We start from the raw sequence: 24,667 nt of genomic DNA, 5'->3' as shown, positions 1-24,667 counted from the left end.
CTAGTTTTGTTTTTTTTTTTTTTTGTTTTTTTTTTTTTCACATAATAAAAGTGACATAACCCAACCCATCCCGTCCCGCAATTAAACGAACTACGCTAGGCAGAATTGGTACTTTGTCCACCGGAGTAGAGACGAGAATGATATACAAATTACAAATTCGTTCTGAAATAGGGACGAATTTGGTTTGACAAATTTTCTAACAAAGAGGAGTAGAGTTTAATCAAACCCGCCTAAACTCCATCCCGTTGTCATCCCTAAAAGGGATGGGATTTAATTCTTTTCGCCAAAAATCAATATATATATATATATATATATATATAACAAGAAATATTTTTCAAAAATTTTGGCTAACTATTTCATTAATACAAGATATAAAATTAAATGTGATGCCTTGAAGAATAAGAATGGTTTTCATTAACCATTTTCAAAATTATTAATATTCAGAATGAGAGAAAATTATCTCTAAATTACACGTGCATTCTCAATTTAATTTCTACACACACTGTCTACGCAATATAACTATGACCAAATTACCAATGACTTTCCACAATGGTATCGAATCAATTAATACAATTATACATAATTAAAAAATATTTTTTAATGCAATGATTTCCCAATAATTTTTAAAAAATTTGTTAATATAATTATACACAATTTAAAAATAATACAACTTTTTTTTGGGGTGTTTTCCTGGTGTTTAGTAGGGGTAACATAGTAATTTTACTCACAGGAAGGGCAATTTTGTTACAAACTCTGCCAAACCTCAAAGGAGGTTGGCCACTATTTTGACCAAATTTTATTCTAGGTTAAAAAAGTGAAAACTTCAAAGGGTTTGCATTTACCCTAATATAAATATAACTAAAGCAAAATTGTCAATTAATGTACCAATTAATATAGTTATTTATAATGACATTTAATTAATTAATTATTATTAGGTAAAGTTGATATTTTTAATATTACATAGATATTTTTAATATTACATATTGGATAGATGTTGTAGTAAATATAGCATATTCGTTAGATTTTGTTGTAAAAATAACATACCATTTTGTGTTACTACCACAAAAACAGAAAATTTAAAGCTGCAAAGTTCTAGAGTCTCCTTTACTAAAGTAGAAAAACATCAAACACTATTGATTACACAGAGGGGTATTGTAGAAATTTTACTATATTTTAACATGTTACCTGTACTTGCCCCCTCAAAAACCAAACAACATGCCCTAACAAGGTAGGTCGGTCACTTCTGTTCTGTTCTCCCCCGAATCACCGAATTTAATGTTTTACGTGTCACTCACAGATTCCACCTTTGAAACACGAGGAAAACAACCACCATCATCATCCCCCACCCTCTCTCTCTGTCTATATATAATATACAAACATAAAACATATACACACAACATCAATCGGTTAACACTTGGTCAATTACTCCCTATATTTCAGGAAAATTATTTATTTTACAACATTTAACCAATTGCAAAAACAAAATAAATGTTAGAAAAACATAAAGAAATACTATATATATATATATATATATATATATAAAATGGGTGACTGTATTTAATCGTATAGTGTAGTTGAACACACACCAAAACCCTAAAAGGGGTTTCTTTGTAAGAACAATTCGCCGCTGGATTGATCAGACTCATAAACTTCTTAAACTTCTACCTTTCATTTCTCTTGTTCTCACCACCCTCCGCTCTCTGTTTTATCGCAACACTTTCTTACACTGTTTTTCTTGTTGCGGTTAGTGTCACTGCTGCAACTAATTGCGAACATGTTGCCGGAATTTGTTTTCCTTTATTTATAGTTCCTCGATTGATGATGAAATAGCCGAGTCAATATTTAGCTTCTCTGTTCGATCGACGACTTTGATTGTTTCAGAGTGAAATGAACTTTTTTTAAGTTTTGATGATCAAGGTTTGATTTTTATGAGTTTAAAGATGATTTTGTATATATATATATATGTTTGAGTTATAGGTGCTTTAGATTATGAAGTTCTGATTTGGGCTTGCTTTTTAGTGTTTTTAGGGTTTGTGGAATGAGTGTTTGATTGTGGTTTCTGAAAATGTTGTCTGAAATGGGAAGGAGACCGATGATTGGTGGTAACGAAGGATCGTTTGGAGATGAATTGGAGAAGGAGATAGGATTGTTGCTTCGTGAACAGAGGCAACAAGACCCCGACGACCGTGAAAAGGAGTTGAATTTGTATAGAAGTGGCTCAGCTCCACCTACTGTTGAGGGTTCATTGAGTGCAGTTGGTGGGTTGTTTAATCACGGTGGCAGTGGCAGTGGCAGTGGCGGCGGTGGTGCTTTTTCAGAGTTTGTTCATAATAAGAGCGGCGGTAATGGAGTTATGTCTGAAGAAGAGCTTAGGTCTGACCCTGCTTATTTATCTTATTACTATTCTAATGTGAATCTAAACCCTAGGTTGCCACCTCCATTGCTTTCGAAAGAGGATTGGCGGTCTGCGCAGAGACTGAAAGGAGGGAGTACAGGGTTTGGGGGGATTGGAGATAGAAGGAACATAAGTAGGACTGATAGTGGGAGATCGTTGTTTTCTATGCCCCCGGGGTTTAATTCGAAGAAAGGAGATAGTGAGGGTGAGCAAAATAATGTTGGCAGTTCGGCTGAGTGGGGTGGTGATGGACTGATTGGCTTACCTGGGTTAGGTCTAGGTGAGAAACAGAAGAGCCTTGCTGAAATATTTCAGGTGATTTTCTTACATACTTTTGGCGTATTCCATTAAGCTTTCTTATATACTCAGTATTTATTTGTTGTGTTCTGATTCATTTGTTATTTAGCATAAATTATTCTTCATATGTTTGAAAGTTGTTCTTGATACGATGTACATTTTGTACTCTTACTCAATGTTAGGTTGTGCATAGAGTATTTGTAATCACTTCATTTGTCTAATTATATTAATTGTTTCCTCTTGATTTTTAGCATGTACAGTATTGTACACTTTTGTGCATATTGAGTTGTCTTATAAAAAAATTTCTGCTATGTATGTATGTCTTTAAAAGGTGTAAATGTGTTTATTGACTTATTCCCCTCTTTGCGGGTGTTAAAATTTTTTTTTTTTGGTCGTTTTTTGTGATTTTGTATCTTTTTATTTCAATAACTTTCTTTTCTATTAAGTTTTGTTTTACTGAATGAATTATTTCGTACGTGGCTAGTGTTTGAAATTTGAGAGTACTAAGGATCTTCACTGATAAAATGATATTCTTGAAGTAGTGCTTTTGTAATTATTATACCTAGTTAAGTAAATTATGTTTCCTGTAAATGAGTCGAGCCATATGATTCTTCAATAGTCAATAAGTCCACTGTATAAATGCATCCTTATTAGTTAGAAAGCAAAATTTGTATTTCTTCTTTCAAATACATTAATTTCGCGTTTAGTTTCTTCTGCACTTTGAGCCTGTACCTAACAGTGTGTTGACGGATGGGACCTTGGATGCCCGTGGGGCATCATACATGTGTAAATCATGTCAGCTGTAACTCTGTTGTTATGTGACCTGCTGGAACAATTCCCATTTATCCCTTTCACTTCAATTGTCGTTTCACACATTTGCCTCAACATCTCTAGCTAGACTTATGTAATGAATGCACTTTGCTTCGGCTGCTGAATTAAAATCATAATCCATAGCTTTTTTTTTTCTTTAAAAAATTTTAGTAGCCTTATTTGTGTAATATTTTGTCCTGGCACTCTACTTTGTGAGTGCAAGTGTATTTACCACCATCAGTAAGTACAAAAAACAAAAGATGGAGTGCAAATAATGCTGGCCTGGATTTCTGGTTGAATTTATTTTAATGCAATCCAATCACTAAAAATTGTATGTAATCACCTTCACTTTAGCCTCACACGATTATAAGGAACAAGTTCCTTTTTGTTCTAAAATTGGATTTAAGAAGCTCATCATCAAAGACTGTAACCTAATGTTACTTTTAAAAGGTTGCTGGTTCAATTCCTCACGGGCAAAGTTGGTGTGTGAGTTTCAAATGGAAAAAAAAAAAAATTAGATTTAAGAAACCTGGAAAATTGTTGGTTTTAAGGCAATTCTTGGCTATCATTCCTTACTTAATCTCTCAGTCGGATGATACTACTATTGCGTTGGTTTTTCTAAATCACAGTATCTAAAGTCCCAAGTCCAATGCCCTTATGTTTCTTATGATACATTATGTGGTTGACCAGGGTCCAAGTTTCTATTGTTCTTTGACATCATGATCTTCAGAATTCATTGTATGAGGATTGCAATTCATATTAAAACATAAAAATAGCATTACTAACTTAAGATTAGAACTAATATTAAATAAGAAAATAATCCCTTCAAACACCTATAACAGAAAGATTGAAAAGCTGGCACATTTTCATTCCAGTGGTGCTAAGGCCCAACTTCATCATATGTCCTAGTGGAGACACAGGTAGAACTCATTTAGAACTCCTTTATTGAACTCTTTCAGTAAAATTATCTTTATTGTTTTGCTTTATATTAATTTAACTATTTTGGGTATGAATATTTGTCGGAAAATTTTTCAAAGATTAGTTATTGGCACCTTAAGCGAAGTGGGTTAGGTGCATGGGTTGAATCAACGGGGAGCAGGCAGGTGCCGCTCCAAACCTTACAGTTCCAAAAAGCATCGAGCATTAAGTGATTTGGCTATTTGTAGGAACCTTGATTTAATTCATATGATCAACATAACCTCCAATACCCGTCTCTCATCCCTTTGGTGACTTTTTTTTTTTCACCGCAATGCTGTTCCTTTGGATGCAATGGCTAAATAAAATCTATTTTGATTTTCTTTGAACAAAATCTTTCACTTGTAGGAATTAAGATACACAAAAGAAACTTACCGAACTCTTTTAAGGTCTGTATTTAAGTGGCACAATAAAATAAAATTAATGAGAGTAAATGTTGTTTCTTTTTATTTTATGAGATTTAACTTCCCTTCTAAATTGAGAGTGTTAAAAAAGGATAACAATAACGAATTAAAGAACGTAACTTTTTACTAAATATTAGATGTGAGAAATAGGTAAATTCTTCTCCCCTCTCAGAAGAAAAATTTTCTGGTTCCAACCCTGGTCGGGAGTACTATGTGATCAGGATCAACTGAATGGAAGACAATTTTTTTTGAACTTTGGTTTATGTAATTGTATATTGGACAATTTAAAAGTAGCATTTTTATGAAATGGGCGAAGTTTGTAGTGAGGATTCTGGTATGAATAATCCATGGACCTATGGAAGTGGAATTGACAATTTGCAGTTTTAATTCTCGATGTTCATTGCATTCAGTGAAGATATAAGGAGAAGTGAGTAGAGTAATCTTTAGTACTAGAAAGATAATGACAGTACCTGTTTTTTTGGTTGAAAAGAAGGAGAAATTGACTGCATGTTTTTGCTGTGGTAAGTGAATACATTGTGGCATTTGCATTCTGATATGTTAACCGACTTAAAAAATTTATTTTTTCGTTCGAAAAAGTGACAGGATACGCTTTTCTTTAGATGGCATTTCTTGGTTATGAAATGCATGAATATAAATGTGTCCCATGGGTATGTTGTGTTTTTGAGTGGTTGTTAAGTGCTAGTGTCTGGCATGGTATGCTATAACTGTTTTGGAATGTGTGGTTGAGGCATAGGCGATGTGGGCCTAACCTACAGATTATGAGGCATCATTAAGTCACATCTCAGACCATGAAAACATTTCTTGCTTATGAGGCGTATATAAAATGTCTACGGAAGTTGGATTCATACACAACATGGAACTTAAATTCATTCAATTATTTTCTTGTTTGCTTAATGTAGCACTTCATTTGTCCTGCATGTACTTTTCTTTTCTAGATATTTTGGAGCTCTACCTTCACCGAGATGTCCTCATTGGTACTCAAACTGGAACTACTAATCTGCTATATGTTATGTTCTTGTCTTCACAGGTGTTTGTTACAATGAATCTTTGGTATGAACTTTCATTCTAACAGTTTTTCTGTTGTGTTAGAAAAGAACCTTAACTTCTAATATTTTGCTGACTTGAAATTTATTTCTTATGTTATAATGGTGGAATGGTATTTAAGTGGCATTAGGTATACAGTTTCACAGTAATTTTCTAGATCTTTCTTTACATTTGTGTATTTCTTGCAAGTTAAATGGGTTGATCCAAATATAATACCACTTTTGGCTGAGGTTTGGAGAATATTTTCATTGCTCTATGTGGAAAATTAATGAGAAAACTGTATCTGGCCTTGAGGTAGAGTAGTAGTGCAACTGGGCCATCCCGAATCTATCTTCTTAAAGATACATAACTGAGGACACCAAAATGACCCGGGCTTGGTATGATCCGTATTGCAAAGGACGGGTCGGGTATGGATAGACAGGATGGAGCAAGTTCACGCTGGATGGGCCCAGGTCCATAAAGTTATTGCAGAAGCCCATATTAAAATGAGAGAAGTTGAGTCCAGGCAAAAGGGAGCAGATAAGGCCCAGGCCAGAGGAGGTTGTAACCGTCTATAAATAAGGGAAATCGAGAGGGAAAAGGGGTTAGAAAGATTGGGAGTGAAAAATTTCTCTCTGTGTAATTGGGGGAAATTCTTTGTACTTTCAATTGGCGCCGTCTGTGGGAAGAACAGGAAGGATTGATTGATGTTGTTCCAGATCGATTCGATTCAAAGCACTCTGCGAGGAAGACGATTAATCTGCGAAAGCTGAATCAGCATTGGCAATAATACGATTTGTCTCGATGAGTCCAGGCTTCGGTTGATTTCGCGAAGTTGGCGTCCGATCCAAGCAGATCAGATTTGTACTTGATCCGGCTAACTGCACAATTGCGATCTGTTGTGATTACTGAATCCGGCCAGTAACGGACTGAATTCAGCAAGTGTGAGTTCAGATCTGGTGTATGCGCGTTAGCGGAACTCCGATCTGGTCAAGAAATCTGCAGTTGATGACTTTGTTCCGATCTGGAATGATGATCGGAGAGGCGAACTCAAATCCTTTGGAGAACGGCCAGCAGATGAAGCTCGATGAGCTGATGAACATGATCGACGCTTTGAGGAAAGAAAATGCAGAGCTACGAGTTGGAATGGAGCGTCGTGAGGTCCTGCAATTCCGAGGCCACCTCCTGAGGGAGAGGGAGCTTTACTGTCCCAAGCTGATCGTCAAGGTGATCTAGAAGGTGTCAATCGTGTTGATCCACGTCGTGATGAAGTTATAATCGGTGATCTGCCTCCGAATGTCCGTCGAGTAGAGGATCGAGAAGGATCTATTCATCTGGAACCACATCGCGAACGGATTATGAGGGACGAAGCACCGACATATGAACATAGGGTTTTGTCACCATAGCGAAGTGAGTTTGCGGAGGACAAGTCGTTCGATCCGCCTTACCGACCTTCATTAGTAACATTTGATTACCACAGTTCAGAAAGGAGATATGCTGATTGGGGGTTTCCGCCACGGTTTTCAAGGGAAAACGAAGCGTTGCGCTCATCAGCAAGAACGGTTGCATCTTCGTTCACTGATGAAATTCTGAACGCGCCGAATCCGAAGAAGTTCTCCATGCCGGTTTTCATTCTGTTTGACGGAACAACCGATCCGGTCGATCACATCTACCATATTCAGTTGAAAATGGCTCTGAATACTAACAATGATCCTTTGATGTGCAAATGCTTCCCTACGAGCTTGGCTGGACCAGCTCTCAATTGGTTCAAGAATCTGGCTCAGGGCTCAATCGCCAGTTTCCAGGACTTATGCGATAAGTTCATAAGCCAGTACTACTGGAATAAACGTCCGGCTAAGGATGTATTAAGCCTTTTCACAATGAAGCAGCATGAGGATGAACGGCTCCAAGCTTTTCTCACCCGGTTTAACCTCGTTAAAAGTATGGTAATGGAATGTCATCCATCCACAGCAGTCCAAGCATTTAAACTCGCAATGAATCGGGGGACGCCGTTCCACACCAGCTTGGTGGTTAATACGCCAAAGACCATAGATGAGCTGAACGAGAGAGCTGACGGTTTTGTTCGTCTTGAGGAGGAAGAGGCAGCTAATTCGAGGAAGACGTCAATTATTTCGACAGAAGAGAAGTCCAAAGCCAAGATCCGGCAAAAACAAGCCGCAACGTCACACCTCATGGAAGGCGGAGAAAAGGCCCAGGGAGGAGGAATCAGTAACTCCACTCAGAGTCACCTTAGCAAGGCTATACCAAGAGAACAAAGATAAGTTTCGTCCTCCTTTGCCAATCAGGCAACCTCTTGAACAGAGGGATCAAACTAAACATTGTGCTTTCCATAGTGATTTTGGACATCAGACTAACGAATGCAGGAACCTAAGGAGGCAGGTAAAGATGCTAATCGCAAAGGGGGAATTTGCAAGCTATGTTCAAGGTCCGGCGCAAGAGCAGAACCGCTCGACTGAGCAGATCAAACGGAACCAGAGGCCGAACTCACACAACTCCCAGCCTATTCGGATTATAAATGCAATTCATGGCCGGCCTGAACAAACGACGAAGTTAGAAGAATTGCTCAGAACGCGGTTACGCCAGGCCCAGTTGAAAAGGAGGATTGGCAGTGTGCATGCTTTGCACCAGCAGAACGCGTCCACACCGATAAAGTTTGATAGAACGGACCTGCTACGTGTTCAGATTCCTCATGAAGATCCATTAGTAGTGAGTCTGACGGTTGCAGAATGCCTTGTGCGAAGAGTTTTGATTGATCCAGGCAGTAGTGCGAATGTCATGCCCAGGGTGACGTTCGACCGACTTGAGATCGAACCCGAAAAACTCAAACCCATAGGAAATCCGTTGCTCGGATTTGATGGGAAGTGAGTGGAACCCATTGGAATGGTGGAGTTGACAGAACAAGCTGTTGAGCGAGTTTTAACTGAAAGTTTTGTGGTCGTGGAAATTCATCCATCCTACAACCTCTTGATGGGCAAAGGTTGGATTCACCGGGTTCAGGGCGTTCCATCAACCTTGCATCAAGTGATGCGATGCTTGGGTCCAGATGGGACCAAGGTGATAGACATACATGGGGACCAGGTTGCAGCTAAAGAATGTTATTCAGTGACTTTGAAATCTGCTGGAAAAGGGAAAAATCCCATCCGTTCTGCCAGTCCAAAATAGCAATTATAGAAACCTCCTCCCAGCCAAGGGGGGGGGGGGGGGGGGGGAGGAGCCACCAGTTCTGACCACAGAACCCCTTCATGAAGTGAAAATTGACCATGAGAAGCCGGACCGAACAACAAGAGTGGGAACCAGACTTACTGAAGAGGAAAAACTAGAGTTGACTGATTTCTTGACTCGGAATACAGATGTATTCGCATGGAGCCATTCAAATATGCCAGGGATAAATCCTTCTGTATCCTGCCATTCCCTCAATATAGACCCGAATGCAAAGCCAGTAAAGCAGAGAAGATTTACTCCAGAATGAAATCAGATTATAGCTGAGGAGATTGATCGGCTGCTTGAAGCCGGATTCATCCGAGAAGTTCAGTACTCGGCCTGGCTCTCCAATGTTGTTGTAGTGCAGAAAAAGAATGAGAAATGGCGAGTGTGTATCGACTTCACTAATCTGAATAAAGCTTGCCCAAAGGATAGTTTCCCATTGCCAAGGATTGATCAAATGGTAGATGCCACCACAGGATACGAGCGATTAACCTTCCTGGATGCTTATTCCGGTTATAATCAAATTCCCATAGATCCAGTTGACGAAGAGAAAACTTCATTTGTTATGCCATTCGGATAAAAAAACGCCGGAGCTACTTATCAGAGGCTGATCAGCAAGATTTTTAAGGGCCAAATGGGAAGCACTGCCGAGGCTTATATTGATGATATGGTGGTCAAGAGTAAGAAGAAGAGCGATCATTTAGCGCACCTGCAGGATGTGTTCGATGTGTTGCGCCAGTATGGGATGAAGCTTAATACGGCCAAATGTTCATTCGGCGTAAGCTCCGGTCAATTTCTGGGACATGTGGTCAATCATAGAGGAATTGAGGCCAGTCCAGCGCAGGCAAAAGCCCTGATCAGAAATGCAGAGCCAAAGACAATTAAGGAGGTGCAAGCACTCACAGGTCGAATAGCAGCACTGAGCCGATTTATTTCTAAGCTTTCGGACCGCAGTAAACCTTTCTTTGCTACAATTCGAGGGCACGGAAGGCAAACCTGGGGGGATGAACAACGACAGGCGCTAACTAGCCTGAAAGAATACATGCGTAACCCTCCGATTCTGTCTGCTCCCGAGCCGAATGAGAAGCTCTTTCTGTATCTTGGGGTATCCAGTATAGCGACTAGTGCCGTTCTGATCCGTTGCAAAGAAGGAAAGCAATTCCCGGTGTTTTATGTTAGCAAAACAATGTCTGAGCCGGAAAGAAGGTACTCAAGGGCCGAACGAATGATCTTGTCGCTGGTCAACGCAAAAAGGAAGCTTAGACATTATTTTGAATCTCATCCGATCATCGTTTTAACAACTTTCCCTTTGAGAATGATCCTGCACAAACCGGACCTATCGGGGAGAATGACCAAGTGGGCCATTGAATTGAGTTCATTTGATATTGCGTACGAGCCCAGGACGGCAATCTAAGGTCAAGCGGTGGCGGATTTCCTACTTGAATGTGATGCTGAAGATTTGTTGGAGGATTATAATTGTTCCTTGTGGAAGCTCTTCGTGGATGGCTCTTCGAATCAAATGGGGGCAGGGATTGGAATCCAATTGCGAACACCAGAAGGAACTACGCTGAGCCAAGCGATAAGACTTGAGTTCAACGCAACCAACAATGAGGCAGAATACGAGGCGTTGATAGCTGGGCTGAAGTTGGCTAAAGAACTGAAGATCAAGAATCTGATTGCTTATAGTGATTCACAACTAGTCATTCGGCAAGTCACTGGGGAATATGGGGCCAAGGATAAGACCATGGAAGCATACCGAACTGCGGTTCTGCGTGAGGCGAAAGGCTTTGATCAAATCAGGTTCATCCAATTGCCGAGAGAGTATAACGAAGATGTCGATTGCTTGGCTTGTAGTGCATTCAGTTCTGGAGAGACTTTGGCTAGGGTCATCCCGGTTGACGTGCTGGTTCAACCTTCCATTTTTGATGAGCTGCCTAATCCGAGCGCTCAACATGTTAATGTTATACCATATGAGCCGAGCTGGATTGATCCGATCATGGCTTTCATACGTAATGGTGCACTCCCCGAGCAGAAGGACGAGGCAAGAAAAATTAGGTCCAACTCGGCAAAGTGTGCCATTGTGCGTGATCAGTTGTATAGACGCTTCTTCTCGGGTCCATATTTGAAGTGTGCTACCCTAACAGAAGCTAGACAGATTATGCGAACCATTCATGAGGGAGTATGCAGAAATCATTCAGGAGGAAGATCTTTAGCACACAAAGCAATGACACAAGGGTACTTCTGGCCAAACATGGCACGAGATGCAGAAGAATTCTCTAGAAGATGCAATAAATGCCAGAGGTTCGGGTCATTGATACATCAACCACCTGAAGACCTGCACGTAATGGCCACCCCATGGCCTTTCGCGCAATGAGGGATAGATGTGGTTGGCCCTTTGCCGATTGCAAGATCGCAGAATAAGTACGTTCTGCTAGCAACTGATTACTTCACCAAATGGGTAAAAGCAGAGCCGTACCCTAGTGTCACCCAAACTCAAGTAAGACGCTTCATCTGGAATAATATTATCTGTCGTTTTGGCGTACCAAGGTCAATCGTGATAGACAATGGGACCAACCTCGATAGCAAGCAAGTGAAAGAGCTGCTGGAAGAATATGGAATCAACCAGAAGTTAGTAGCAGTCAGTCATCCCCAGGCTAATGGTCAAGCCGAAATCACAAACAGGACAATATTTGCCTGCATTAAGAAAAAGTTAGAAAATGAAAAAGGAAAATGGTTAGATGAGCTTCCGAACGTCTTGTGGGCTTACAGAACAACCCCAAGACGGCCGACCGGAGAGAGCCCATTCGCTATGGCATACGGCACCGAGGCGGTGATACCAGTTGAGCACTTGGTTCCAACTGTAAGGAGCTTGGTGTGGGATCAAGAGCAGAATGATAGAATGCTAAGGTTTAACCTTGATTTGCTGGAGGAAAAAAGGGATACGGCTGCAATAAGGCTTGCCTCTTATCAACAGACGCTTGTGAATAGCCATAACAAGAAGGTAAGGCACAGAGACTTCACTCTTGGCGATCTGGTTCTGAAAAGGAAGGTGGGGATAGTCAAAAAGATGTTCTCCTCATGGGAAGGTCTATACAGAATAGCAGAGGTCATAGGGAAGGGGGGCGTACGTCCTAGAAACTATGGCAGGAATGGTGGTTAATAAGCCATGGAATGCTACGTCCCTGAAACGGTACTACCAATAAAAGTAAAGTTTAATTTCAAACAATATGCGCGCTTTAAATTGCATACTTGCAAGTGTACGAAATTCCCAAGCTTTATAAGAAGTCTTTTCTTTGCTCAAGAATTAATTGACATCCTTCCCATTCAGCAAAGTTAGTGACAGCTGGAAATTTAAGCCGAACGCCAAATACTTGCTCAAAAGTAAAAATAAAGCCAAGTGGCAAGTGGCGTTCAAGCCGAGCGTCAGGCATTCAGCAAAGTTAGTGGCAGCTGGCACTTTAAGCCGAACGCCAAACACTTGCTCAAAAACAAAAATAAAGCCAAGTGGCAAGTGGCGTTCAAGCCGAGCGCCAGGCATTCAGCAAAGTTAGTGGCAGCTGGAGCTTTAAGTCGAACGCCAAACACTTGCTCAAAAACAAAAATAAAGCCAGGTGGCAAGTGGCATTCAAGCCGAGCGCCAGGCATTCAGCAAAGTTAGTGGCAGCTGGCACTTTAAGCCGAACGCCAAACACTTGCTCAGAAACAAAAATAAAGCCAAGTGGCAATAGGCGTTCAAGCCGAGCGCCAGGCATTCAACAAAGTTAGTGGCAGCTGGCACTTTAAGCCGAACACCAAACACTTGCTCAAAAATAAAAATAAAGCCAAGTGGTAATAGGCGTTCAAGCCGAGCGCCAGGCATTCAGCAAAGTTAGTGGCAGCTGGCACTTCGAGCCGAACGCCAAACACTTGCTCAAAAATAAAAATAAAGCCAAGTGGCAAAAGGCGTTTAAGCCGAGCGCCAGGCACTCAGCAAAGATAGTGGAAGCTGGCACTGCGAGCCAAACGCCGAACGCCGAACACTTGCTCAAAATAAAGTAAAGCCGCTCAAAATAAAATAAAGCCAGAACGGTGACAAGGCCGAACACCAAACACTTGTGAAAATACACAGCAAAGCTGAAAATGGGAAACTTGAAGGATGGAAGTCATGCTGAGCAAAAGCATTGTCATTCATTACAAAAAGGTCCTAAAGTACATAGCTTGATACATGAAGATAAAAATATAAAAAAATAAAAAAATAAAAAATAAAAAATAAAAAAAATCCTACTACAGGATGTCAGTTCTGATGATCTTCTCCAGGTTGTGACCTGTCGTTCTCCCCACCATCATCCTCTGGACCATTGAGGTCTTCTCCATTCTCAGCTGCCCTATCATCCTTAGAAGGGGAGTCAAGATGAATCACTCTCTCAGCAGGTATAGGTCTGTCAGTAACAACTGAGGAAGAGGGCACAATGGTAGAAAGGGGAAGAATATTCTAAGGATGAAAGGGTGGAACAATTCCTGAGGATGCAACCTCTATGCACTCGATGAAGATATTCTCAGCCGGTTCACAGGGTGGGTTTTGATAATTATTTGGGGGGTGGATATCCAGAGAAATATCTAATTCATCTGGACCAACACAAGAGCTTGATTCGCCTTCAGGGGGAGAACGGTTAATAAAACCGTCTCTGTACCCTTCAGCATACCGGATGGCACTGGTTCTGGTGAAACGAGCAAGGAGAGCTTTCATACCCCTTTCGACTTTGCCAATCATGTTCAGCAAGGAAGACCGTTCGTTTAAGAGCTTCTCCTGTGAGTTCGCATGAGACAACCGTTCAGCAATGAATGAGCGCTGAAGGTCTCCCTTCTCAGCTTTGAGAGAGGCCCTTTCTGTTAGAGCAACACTCTTCTCAGTTTTCAAGACATCAACCTCATCCTGGAGAGAATCCCGTTCGGTCTTCAGGGTATCCCGTACAGCTCTGAGGGAATCCCTCTCATTTGCCAGACCGTCCTTCTCTGCCTTTAAGTCAACAACCCCTTTCTCTGACTCGCTCAGCTTAGACTCCAGCTCAGCAACTTTGGCCTCAAGGAGATTCTTTGCTTCAACAGACCTTTTAAGGCCCACAGAGAGGGATTTAAGCTTTTTGTTCAGAGTTTCAATGGTTTTTTGGAAAGTGAACATCCCGAATAGAGTCTGCATGAAGGAAGGGAAATTCAGGTCAGACTAGCTACTAAAGAGTTATAGCAGAAAAGAAACGCATTTCAAGAAAAAAGAAGAGTCACCTCCATAGCAGCAGCTGGGAACCGCTGGAACATCTCACCAAAGGATAGCTTGTTCTGAATCTCAAGGTCCTTGGGGGTCCAGAAACCCTTGTAGAAAGCAAAGGAGGTGAGGGGGTCCTTATATATTGAGTCTGTGGGGCCAATGGTCGATCCATCTTCACAGCTGAGCAAAGGTCGGCATAGAAGAACGGATGGAGTTGGACCAGAGGTACTGGCTGATTCGCCTTCTGGAATGAAGAACCGGGCAGGGGGCAATGGTTCAGTAACCCTGAAGGAAGCCATCCTGATCCTCCGGGCTGGTGGGATATCACTCCGGTCATGACCGCCCTCAGGCATTGGCCTTTTTCCTAAACTTTTTTATGACAGACTAGCATTAGCTGGCCCTCCATTGTCTTGAGAATTTCCAGCATCCTGAGTGCTCTCTGAGAAAGTATCAGACGAGATGTTGGAAGGCATAATGATGGGAGCAGCAAGACGGATCTTAGCAGTATGGTCCACAATAGGGTTCTCAGCATGAGTGAGCTCAGAAGGCTCAACAGCAGAACGGTTTGTGACTTGAGTCACAGTTGGAACAATCACAACTTGCTCTGGGGCAGAGACAGCAAGGGAAGACGATGTGGAAGCAGGTGTAGATGATGATGTGATAGCAGGAGCGTTAGAAGGGGTGGAAGCAGAACGCCTCCTCCTGCTGAAAGATGGGATCTGAATGTTCTCCATTGTGGACCCTAAAAAAGAGATGTCAGAGAGATTATCAGATGTAAGCAAATCAATAGCTGAAGGGACATTGTTCAGCACACTTTCTTGCAAGCTGTCTAGCCTAGCCCTGCAGACGCTATAAACCAGTTCATCATAGGGAATTTGAAGGCATCTACAAAGAAAAGTGCAAAAACGGGGAAGACAACTTTCACAGTGGCATTCAGTATGATGTGTTTTCAGCTTTTTGTAGCCAAAGACAGAGCATGTTCCAAAGGAAGAAGGGATAGAGAAGGATTGGCCGAGCGGAGTCTGCCAATTCCCACTAACCACAATTAAGTTTCGTCTCCAACCTTTTTCAAATGAGTTCTTATCAGTGCAGATCGACCATTTGTCAATAGGGAAGAAGTGATAGTACAAATCATTTTGTGAAATCTTATTAATCCGATAGCAGAGGAGAAGGTCAATAATGTCAAGATTGAGACCCCTGTCACGATTCAAGAGCAGGAGGACTGAAATTACCCTAAGAAAGTTAGGGTTAACTTGCAGGGGGCAGAGCCCCAATTTGTTGAAAGCATAACAAAAGAATGGGTGTAGGGGGAACCTAATGACGTTCAAGTGAACGGCGGAGAATAAAACTTCCTCAGGAAGGAGACCCTCACCAGATCTCCCGACTAAGTTTATTGGATAGACTCTGAGAGAAACATCGCAAGGAATGCAATTCTTGGATCGAATGGCGTTCAGATTAGGGGGAGCCATAGAGAAGGGGAGGAGTCCTAGGCAGTAAAGGTGTTTTTTTTAAAGAGAGATTTAAAAAAAAAAACTGACCTTGAAAGTTTGTGATGAACGCAGCAACGGCACAGTAGCTAAAAATCGAAAAGGAAAAACTCGCCGGAGAAATTGAAAAAGGATCGCCGGAATGTGCAGGAAGGCAGCGGAGAGTAGAAGCGAAATATAAGAAGAAGGATGAAGGTTGAAAGACCGAAATTTTTAAAGAGGAAAAGTAAAGGCGACATGGAACTCAAAAGGTCAAGGCAAAAAGTGGCGCTGCAGATCTCGAAGCTTAGGTTTTTGTGCCAGCCGTTCGATTCCTCGTGTCATTGCTCCGAGCCGTCAGACCAAGATCGTGTCTTTTCAATAATCTCACCCTCATTAATGAGGGGAGAGATTATTGGGGGCAGATGAGGACACCAAAATGACCCGGGCTTGGTATGATCCATATTGCAAAGGACGGGTCGGGTATGGATAGACAGGATGGAGCAAGTTCACGCTGGATGGACCCAGGTCCATAAAGTTATTGCAGAAGCCCATATTAAAATGAGAGAAGTTGAGTGCAGGCAAAAGGGAGCAGATAAGGCCCAGGCCAGAGGAGGTTGTAACCGTCTATAAATAAGGGAAATCGAGAGGGAAAAGGGGTTAGAAAGATTGGGAGTGAAAAATTTCTCTCTGTGTAATTGGGGGAAATTCTTTGTACTTTCAATAACATTTCATGTTAAGTAGATGCATTGTTCAAATTTTGATAGGCTAGTTTTTAGATATTGTAAAAGAAAAGGAAGCATGTTTTCACATCCAAATAATGTAACTCATAATAAGCCTTACCAGATTCATTCGTTTGAAACTATTCTTTGTAGCCTAGCTGTAGCCATATCTCCCCAATAATATTTTTTAATTGCAGACAGGTGATCTCTACTCCCATAGCTTCAATTCACTTGCAAATTTTATTCAAACATTCTGCTTTCAATCTAATCTTGAGAGCTAACTCCTTCAATTTATTACGTTAGCGTCGGTTCTATTTTAATTCATTATCGTGTCAATTTTGGGTAACTCTTATAAACATAGTTATAATCTTTTATTTGCTTACTATCGCAACATTTTGGGGAAGAGATGGTGTACTTCCAAGTAAATTGAAAGCATGTTCCAAGAACCGAAGAGGAAGTAGAACATAGCTTGATTGCTGGGTTCTTGAGATCTTAGTTACAAAGAAACTTTTTGTTTGATTTCTTGGACTCGCTGCTCCATATTTTGACCCACTCAACCTAACAAAAACCTAAGGTGCTGTTTAATGAAATGGAAATTAAGCACTAAAATTTTTAAGAGCTAATTATAAATTTAGAATTTCTTTTATTCTTTTGAATTTTAAGTATTGTGTGTGCAGTGATAAAATTAAGTCTCGATCACTTAAAATTTTATCCCATTTTAAGCGACACTTGTTCTCTTAAGTTGTGTCCGTATCAGGTTACCAAATGCACTTAATTTTGAATAAACACGTAATTTATTAATACTCAAGTGCTGAATTCATTATTAAACAGTAAGCGTTACATAGACCACCCTCCCTCATCTCAATCCAAGGTAAAGAATCGAGCTTAAGTTGATCTCTGGGTTTAGCAATGTGGGTTAGAGGTCACACTGGCCTTTAATCTGACTCAACTGGCCCAGGTTACAGTCTTATGAGCGTGCAAATATCAACGCTCTTTAAACAAATTCAGATTTAAAATCGATGATAATGTCATACCAATATTGTGTGGAAGTCTGAAAATTATTCAAGATAGTGGTTTTGATATCCTCCAATTACCGGCATCTCCGTTAGAACTTTTTTGTTTAAAGTGTGCACTAAACTTTATAATTAGCGCATTCCGGTGGTAATGTGCTTTCTTATAGGTGATCTTTCCCTTCTTTCCACAAGGTCTTTTTGGTTGATAGAAATTTGTACTGGAACATAATTTGGGTTTCTTTTTGTTTCCCCCAGTAAGTACACAAGTTGATTTTCCGTTTGAACTATTTCCTCTATGTTTATCCTGGTGCATGTAGAACTCAGTACCTGTGCGGGATGATTTGGGTTGTTCAGCACCTGCTTCCAGGCTTCCTTCTCGGCCTGCTAGCCGAAATGCTTTTGATGAACATAACGAGATTGCAGTTTCTGCCGAAGCTGAGCTGGCTCATTTGCGTGGTGAATTGACATCTGCAGATACTGTACAAGCTGGTATGAATGTCCAGAACTTGTCTGCTTCCCGAAATGTTGGTGCTCCTATATCATATTCTTATGCGGCTGTATTGGGTGCTTCCTTATCTCGGAGTACAACACCGGATCCCCAACTTGTCGCTAGGAGTCCCAGTCCTTGTCTGGCTCCTATCGGCGGAGAGAGAACATGCACATCAGGGAAAAAAAGCTTTAATAGTCCAAACTCATTCAGTGGTGTCTCGTCTACCATGAGTGAATCTACTGATTTGGTGGCTGCTTTGTCTGGCATGAACCTGTCTAATGCTGTGATAGATGAAGTGAACCATTTGCCGCCACAGATTGGACAGGATATTGATGACCACAAGAATTTTTACTTCGATCATCAAGGTGGTCAGAATAATATCAAACAACATTCATACATGAAGAAGTCTGAATCTGGGCATTTGCATATGCCTTCTGCTCCACTGTCAGCAAAAGTATCATACTCTGATTCAAGCAGGAGCAGTGGGGCTGTATCAGACCTTGGTAACTCGTCCTTGGTACAGAATAAGAAGGTTGACCTGCCTAATACTGCCATTTCCCCCAATAATTTATACCTAAAAGGAACATCTGATAACAATGGAGGGGGTTTACCTTCTTATTATCAGCATGCGGATAGTGCAAATTTATCATTTTCGAACTATGGTTTAAATGGGTACTCAATAAATCCTGCAATGCAGTCCATGATCGCAAGCCATCGTGGCACTTCTAATCTGCCACCTTTGTATGAAACTGTGTTGGGGGGACGCTTGCCTTCTGGATTGAATCTAAGCGCTGCAACATCAGAATCACAGAATCTGAGCAGCATCGAGAACCAGTTGGCTGGGAATGCACTTCATGCACCTTTTGTGGATCCAATGTATCTTCAGTACTTGAGGAGTATTGATTATGCTACTCAACAGGTTGCAGCTTATAATGATCCCTCTATGGATAGGAGTTATTTGGGGAACTCATACATGGACTTACTTCAGAAAGCTTATCTGGGAGCTCAGGTTTCACCTCAAAAATCCCAGTATGGTGTTCCCTTTGGCACAAAATCTAGTGGTTCTAACCACCATGGTTACTATAGTACTCCTGCTTATGGTGTTGGCTTGCCATATCCTGGAAGTCCCTTGTCGAGCCCTGTATTTCCGAACTCTCCTGTTGGCCCTGGTAGTCCTATGAGAAACTGTGAGCTTAATATGCGATTTCCTTCTGGTATGAGAAACTTGGGGACAGGTGTAATTGGACCCTGGCACTTGGAGGCCGGTTGTAATGTAGATGATAGCTTTGCATCCTCTTTGCTGGAAGAGTTTAAGAGCAATAAAACTAGGTCTTTTGAACTTTCAGAAATTGCAGGTTATGTTGTTGAGTTCAGGTATGTTCCGCATATTATATTTTTTGTGCTTGAATGCTGTGGACTGTTCCTGAAACTTGAATCTCTGATTTAACATCCTCTATGAGCAGTGCGGATCAGTATGGGAGCCGATTCATTCAACAAAAGCTTGAAACAGCCACAACAGAGGAGAAAAACATGGTTTTCCAGGAAATCATCCCCCAGGCTCTAACCTTGATGACTGATGTGTTTGGTAACTATGTGATCCAAAAGGTACCCAGATTTCTAAATGTCTCTTGGCTCATACAAGTGCTAAATATATGCATATACACAAATGCATGATTATGTTTGTACACTATTTTAATGGATTTTACATGTGTGATGAACTGATGATTTGTTATTTTTCTTTAGTTTTTTGAGCATGGAGTTTCATCTCAGAGAAGGGAATTTGCTAGCAAGCTTTTTGGGCATGTGCTGACACTTAGCCTGCAAATGTATGGTTGTCGGGTGATCCAGAAGGTAGCATCAGTATTGAAGCATATTGATGTTTCTCTATATACTTTACTTCTTCACATAATTTTTTTCGTTTTTTTCGTTTCATGATCTTGCCATTGTGCCACCAAAACTTTACCTTTGTCATTTTTAGATCTAATGATCAGCCATGTATACGTGGTGTTATATGGATATGCATTTAATTTTATAATATGTATGTATTGTATTGTATTGTGGAATAAGCTTGCAACTTCTTAACATTTTCAGTGATTTTTATTTTTGGAAAACATAGAATAATTCTTACATTGTTGTGTTGTCAGAAGTGGCAATGTCAATTTTTTTGTTCAGGAGAAAAATGTAAAACGACAACTTTTCCTCTTTTATTGAATTTTTTTTTTCTTTTGTCATTCTGGGGCTGCTTAATTTTTTTTTATCTAGGAGCAGCTGTCTTGCCTCATTGTTAGTTACATTTATTATGATATCATACTATGAATATGTGGGGCTAATTCAACAATTACTGGAGATCAAGGATTCTTGGTTTTTATGAAGTCACCATTGCTAATTGAATTGGGTCGTGTGATTTATCCTAGGTTTGAAGTGAAGGTTCTGGTAACTAATACAATTTCTTAACAATTCAGGCAATAGAAGTTGTTGATCTGGACCAGAAGATTAAAATGGTTGGGGAGCTAGATGGTCATGTCATGCGCTGTGTACGTGATCAGAATGGTAATCATGTCATCCAGAAGTGTATCGAATGTGTTCCTGAGGAACATATTGAATTCATCATCTCAACATTTTTTGATCAAGTTGTGACCCTTTCCACCCATCCATATGGGTGCCGAGTGATACAGGTAATTTTTTTAAAATCAATTATTTGTCTGCTTCAGTGTTATTAAAGGGCCAAGGCGCACTCAGGCGCTAGAGGCCTCTAGAGCCTAGGGCAAGGTGAGGCGCCCACCTGAGTAAAGTGAGGCGCGCACCTGAGTAAAGTGAGGCGCATAATGGAAAAAATTAAATTACTATTAAAGTATTCATATTCCATATAAAAGGCACAGATGTTGTCAAAGGCGCACTTGGGCACACAACAGGCTCAAGTCTTGTGCCTGTATGAGCCTGGAGCCTAGGCTGTGCCTAGGCGCCCCTTTGACAACACTTCTACTTAAGTTTTAGACTTGAAAGGGAGAAGTGTATTTCTGTACTGATGTTTTTCATGTGAAGCAGAGAGTATTGGAACACTGCAGGGACCCTAAAACCGATAGTAAAATGATGTGTGAGATCTTAGGATCTGTTAGCATGTTGGCACAAGATCAGTACGGCAATTATGTCATTCAGGTTTGTAACCTATTCTTTGATATCCGGTATGGACCATATATACGATTTTTTCTTTTCTAGGGTAGTTACATATCTACCTAACCAAGATATGTCGTGTTTGCCTATACTTTTTAAATTGCTTGATGACAACAGGAGTTAAAAGAGTTTATATGTTAGAAATTACCGTGGTAAAACACCAAACGATGTTGTGGCCAATAGCTTTGACAAGACCTATATCTCAGTGGTTTGTATCCCACTTAATTCTTCAGGGCCAATAAAAACTCAACCACCTTTTCCAACCCCAACACTTGCCCCTGTGACCCTCTCTCCCCCCCACCCCCCCTCCCCCAACACACACACACACAATCTTACACTAGATATTCCTGATGCCAATGTTAATAAGTTGGGACATTAACTCTCAACATGGATTTTTTATTCAAATGGTGAAGCCATTTTTCAAAATGGGGCCTAAAAGGTGTGTTCTTCTTGAATCCTTGGTTAATAATTGTGTGAGACATATTAACCAAGTGCTTCGCCATTTTTAAGGATCTAATTGGATATGTTTGTGCATATGCAGGTGGTTTCGTTAAGTGTAATTAGATATTGTTGCACATGTTATCATACTCTTTCTTTGTTGTGATTGATTTCTGAGTTCCTATTGTTGTTGTGGGCTTCACAAGTGTTTGTTCTGCCTGGATTATGTTATCCATATCATGATATCTCTGTGGTTTCTTCTTGTGTTGATCATTGGATTTATTTGTACAGCATGTACTGGAGCATGGAAAGCCACATGAACGTTCTACAATAATAAAGGAATTAGCAGGAAGAATAGTTCAAATGAGCCAGCAGAAGTTTGCCTCCAATGTTGTAGAGAAGTGTTTAATTTTTGGTGGTCCTGCTGAACGTCTGCTCCTTGTGAATGAGATGCTTGGCTCTACTGATGAAAATGAGCCTCTTCAGGTCCGTCCACCACTGTTTGCTTTCTGTAACTAACTATATGAAATGGTTATAACTGCCCTCAACCAACATTCTTTTAACTGATAACATTTTCATTTTTCACTCACTCCTTTTTTCATGTGTCTCACTGTACATGGTGTTGCAATTTTCTGTAGTAGTTTATCATAGAAATCAAAAATCTAATTGGGACAGAACATTTCATGTTTTGCTCATTTATTTAATGTCATAATGAAAAATCCAAGATTTTGTAACCTAGTTTGGTCAACTACTGTGTCCTTAATATAGTCTTTTTATGGTACCAAGTATGATCTATAATAGCCTTGTCTGATACAGTAACCAAGTTATATAATAATTACTGTGGATAGTCAGCTCAGGAATGGATATTGGTTTAACATTTACTATAAAAATTTGTTATGTGATAATCTTATTAGTAGTTAATTATAAATTTCCATATATTTATGTTATGTATATTTATATATCTATGGATGCATGTAGCTACATGTATATTTAAACATAAATAAATTTGTTGTATAGTTTCCTATAATAATTACTAATATAAATAGTTATTTCTATATAATAGTTGGTTGATTTTCAGAAGTAAAAAAATTATAAGGTAATGGAATAAATAATCATCCATCACAGAACCAAGTTGGTTCTTAAAATAGTTATTAGTTGTGGGGTTACTAGTCTGTTGGAGCTGTATACAAAGCTAAAACCTGCTATCCGTTTGAAATGAGAGCCCCTAGTTTGGACATACCTTTAGTGCTATTTGATAGACGTGCTGGATCTTTTCCCTTCGGAATTACAGCAGCTGAACTTAGAAATCTAGGGTGTAGGCGGGGGTGGATCTAGGAATTCTGGTGGGGGGCACTCTAGAATACAAGCATTAAGAAAAAAATTGTCGTATTTTCGCTTTTAACAAAATACCAGTGTATTTTCTTAATATAAAAGATCTAAGAGAAGATTACTTATAAAGCAAAAGTATTTTATAATCATTAATTCATAGATGCAAAATCAGTCTATCCATTTTTTTCATAGATGTACAGAAAAATGTCAATATTTTGAGAGGGGAGCCATATCTTTTTAAAGTTGATATTTTTGTGGGGGCCACACTGTAAATTTCTAAAGTTCACACAGCAGTGAGATTTGAAGTGGTCCGCCCGAGTGTAGGCCTGTTGAGATTTAAAGTTCACACAGCAGTGAATAAGTATGCATATTTAGTTACAGCTTCTCATGTTTATTGTTTTGTATCCAGGCAATGATGAAAGATCAATTTGCAAATTATGTCGTGCAAAAGGTATTGGAAACTTGTGATGATCAGCAACGCGAGCTGATCCTGTCTCGTATTAAAGTTCATCTGAATGCATTGAAGAAGTACACTTACGGAAAACATATTGTTGCTCGTGTAGAGAAACTAGTTGCTGCTGGAGGTACTTATTCCCCCTCTTTCACTCATGCTACTACACTGTTCTTTCAGGCAATAACATTGCATTATAACAAGCTTTTGTGGGATTTTTGCTGTTTCCTTTGTGGCCGGTTAACTTTAACCCAATTGGGTTTTACTTCTAGTCCATCATCTTTCTTTGTAGTTTGTTAAAATACTTCCAATGCTTTGTTCAAGTATTCCCTCAATAAAAAATAATAATGATTTTTTTTCAATATATAAGTAGTTTTCTAAGTACTTAATTCTGTTTGTTTGCAGAAAGGAGAATTGCTGCTCAGTCTCTCCACACAGTGTAGTTGCCGTAGGAAAGAAGGTTGTTGTACAGCTAACTGAGGCTAGTTTGAGCTACCTCTTTCTCTCTCGTATGTAGTTTTGCGGCTGTATCTATCTTTAAAATACAGGTGTCAGCTGTATTGGAAATAAAATTGTTGCTTGTACTAGAAAACTGTACATTTTGTAGTTTAAGGTTTATACGTAGAATCAAGTTAGCAGAGGCTCAGATCAGAAGAGGAGTGCTACTCCTGATGCCCCTACATAAGAGAGAAAAGTGAAGATACAAGTATTAAAAGGTGTAAAAATGGGAAAATGTTGAGGTAGTTTATGTTTTAACGTGACTGTACAAATGTTGCCATGTGGAGACTTGTCAATGCTTGGGATGCTCGAAATTTTCATGTAATGGTATTGACATTTTTTCTGATACATGGCGAGTATAATGTTAAGGTCTCTTTCTTTGTTTATATCTTTTTGTGGTGATTTTGTTGTTTAATACGTGCATCTAATTTCTTCTCTTACGTAATTTGTCTAAGGTGATTTGTTCTTTCTTTTCTTTTTTCTCTCTTTTTCTTATAGGATCTCATTTTACTTTATTGTCTGCTATTCTTAAATTCATTTCGGGGGTGCAATAGTAAAAACACTAGTGATGCTGCTGCCTTTGCTTTTATTGTCATAGTTTGCTTAACCTGTCGCGTTGGTAGAGTTTTGGACCAATGATCCAAGACAATTCTCAATTATCAACCTGTCGTGTTGGTAGAGTTCATAACAAATTGCA

General features: G+C 40.0%; 1 protein-coding gene across 2 annotated transcripts; it reads left to right on the top strand.

Moving 5' to 3' along the window:
* The first annotated feature begins 1,527 nt into the window (after nt 1-1,527).
* On the top strand, nt 1,528-24,356 carry LOC132269413 (pumilio homolog 1-like). 2 transcript variants are annotated; one of them, XM_059770599.1, is made up of 10 exons: nt 1,528-1,917; nt 2,029-2,710; nt 17,911-19,457; nt 19,547-19,688; nt 19,827-19,934; nt 20,546-20,758; nt 21,129-21,239; nt 21,984-22,178; nt 23,431-23,605; nt 23,878-24,356. In XM_059770599.1, exons 2-10 carry the CDS (start codon nt 2,066-2,068, stop codon nt 23,913-23,915), a joined length of 3,174 nt encoding a protein of 1,057 aa, XP_059626582.1. In that variant the 5' UTR covers nt 1,528-1,917; nt 2,029-2,065; the 3' UTR covers nt 23,916-24,356. The 2 variants fall into 2 exon arrangements, with proteins under 2 accessions (XP_059626582.1, XP_059626581.1); XM_059770598.1 differs by having other exon boundaries at nt 2,020-2,710.
* Nucleotides 24,357-24,667: the final 311 nt, after the last annotated feature.

The sequence above is a fragment of the Cornus florida genome, unplaced genomic scaffold (assembly GCF_030987335.1).
Source record: "Cornus florida cultivar Cherokee Brave unplaced genomic scaffold, ASM3098733v1 CherokeeBrave_3.0.0_Hap2_Chr08, whole genome shotgun sequence".
Lineage (NCBI taxonomy): Eukaryota > Viridiplantae > Streptophyta > Magnoliopsida > Cornales > Cornaceae > Cornus > Cornus florida.
This window is presented reverse-complemented; position numbering and strand designations above follow the sequence as displayed.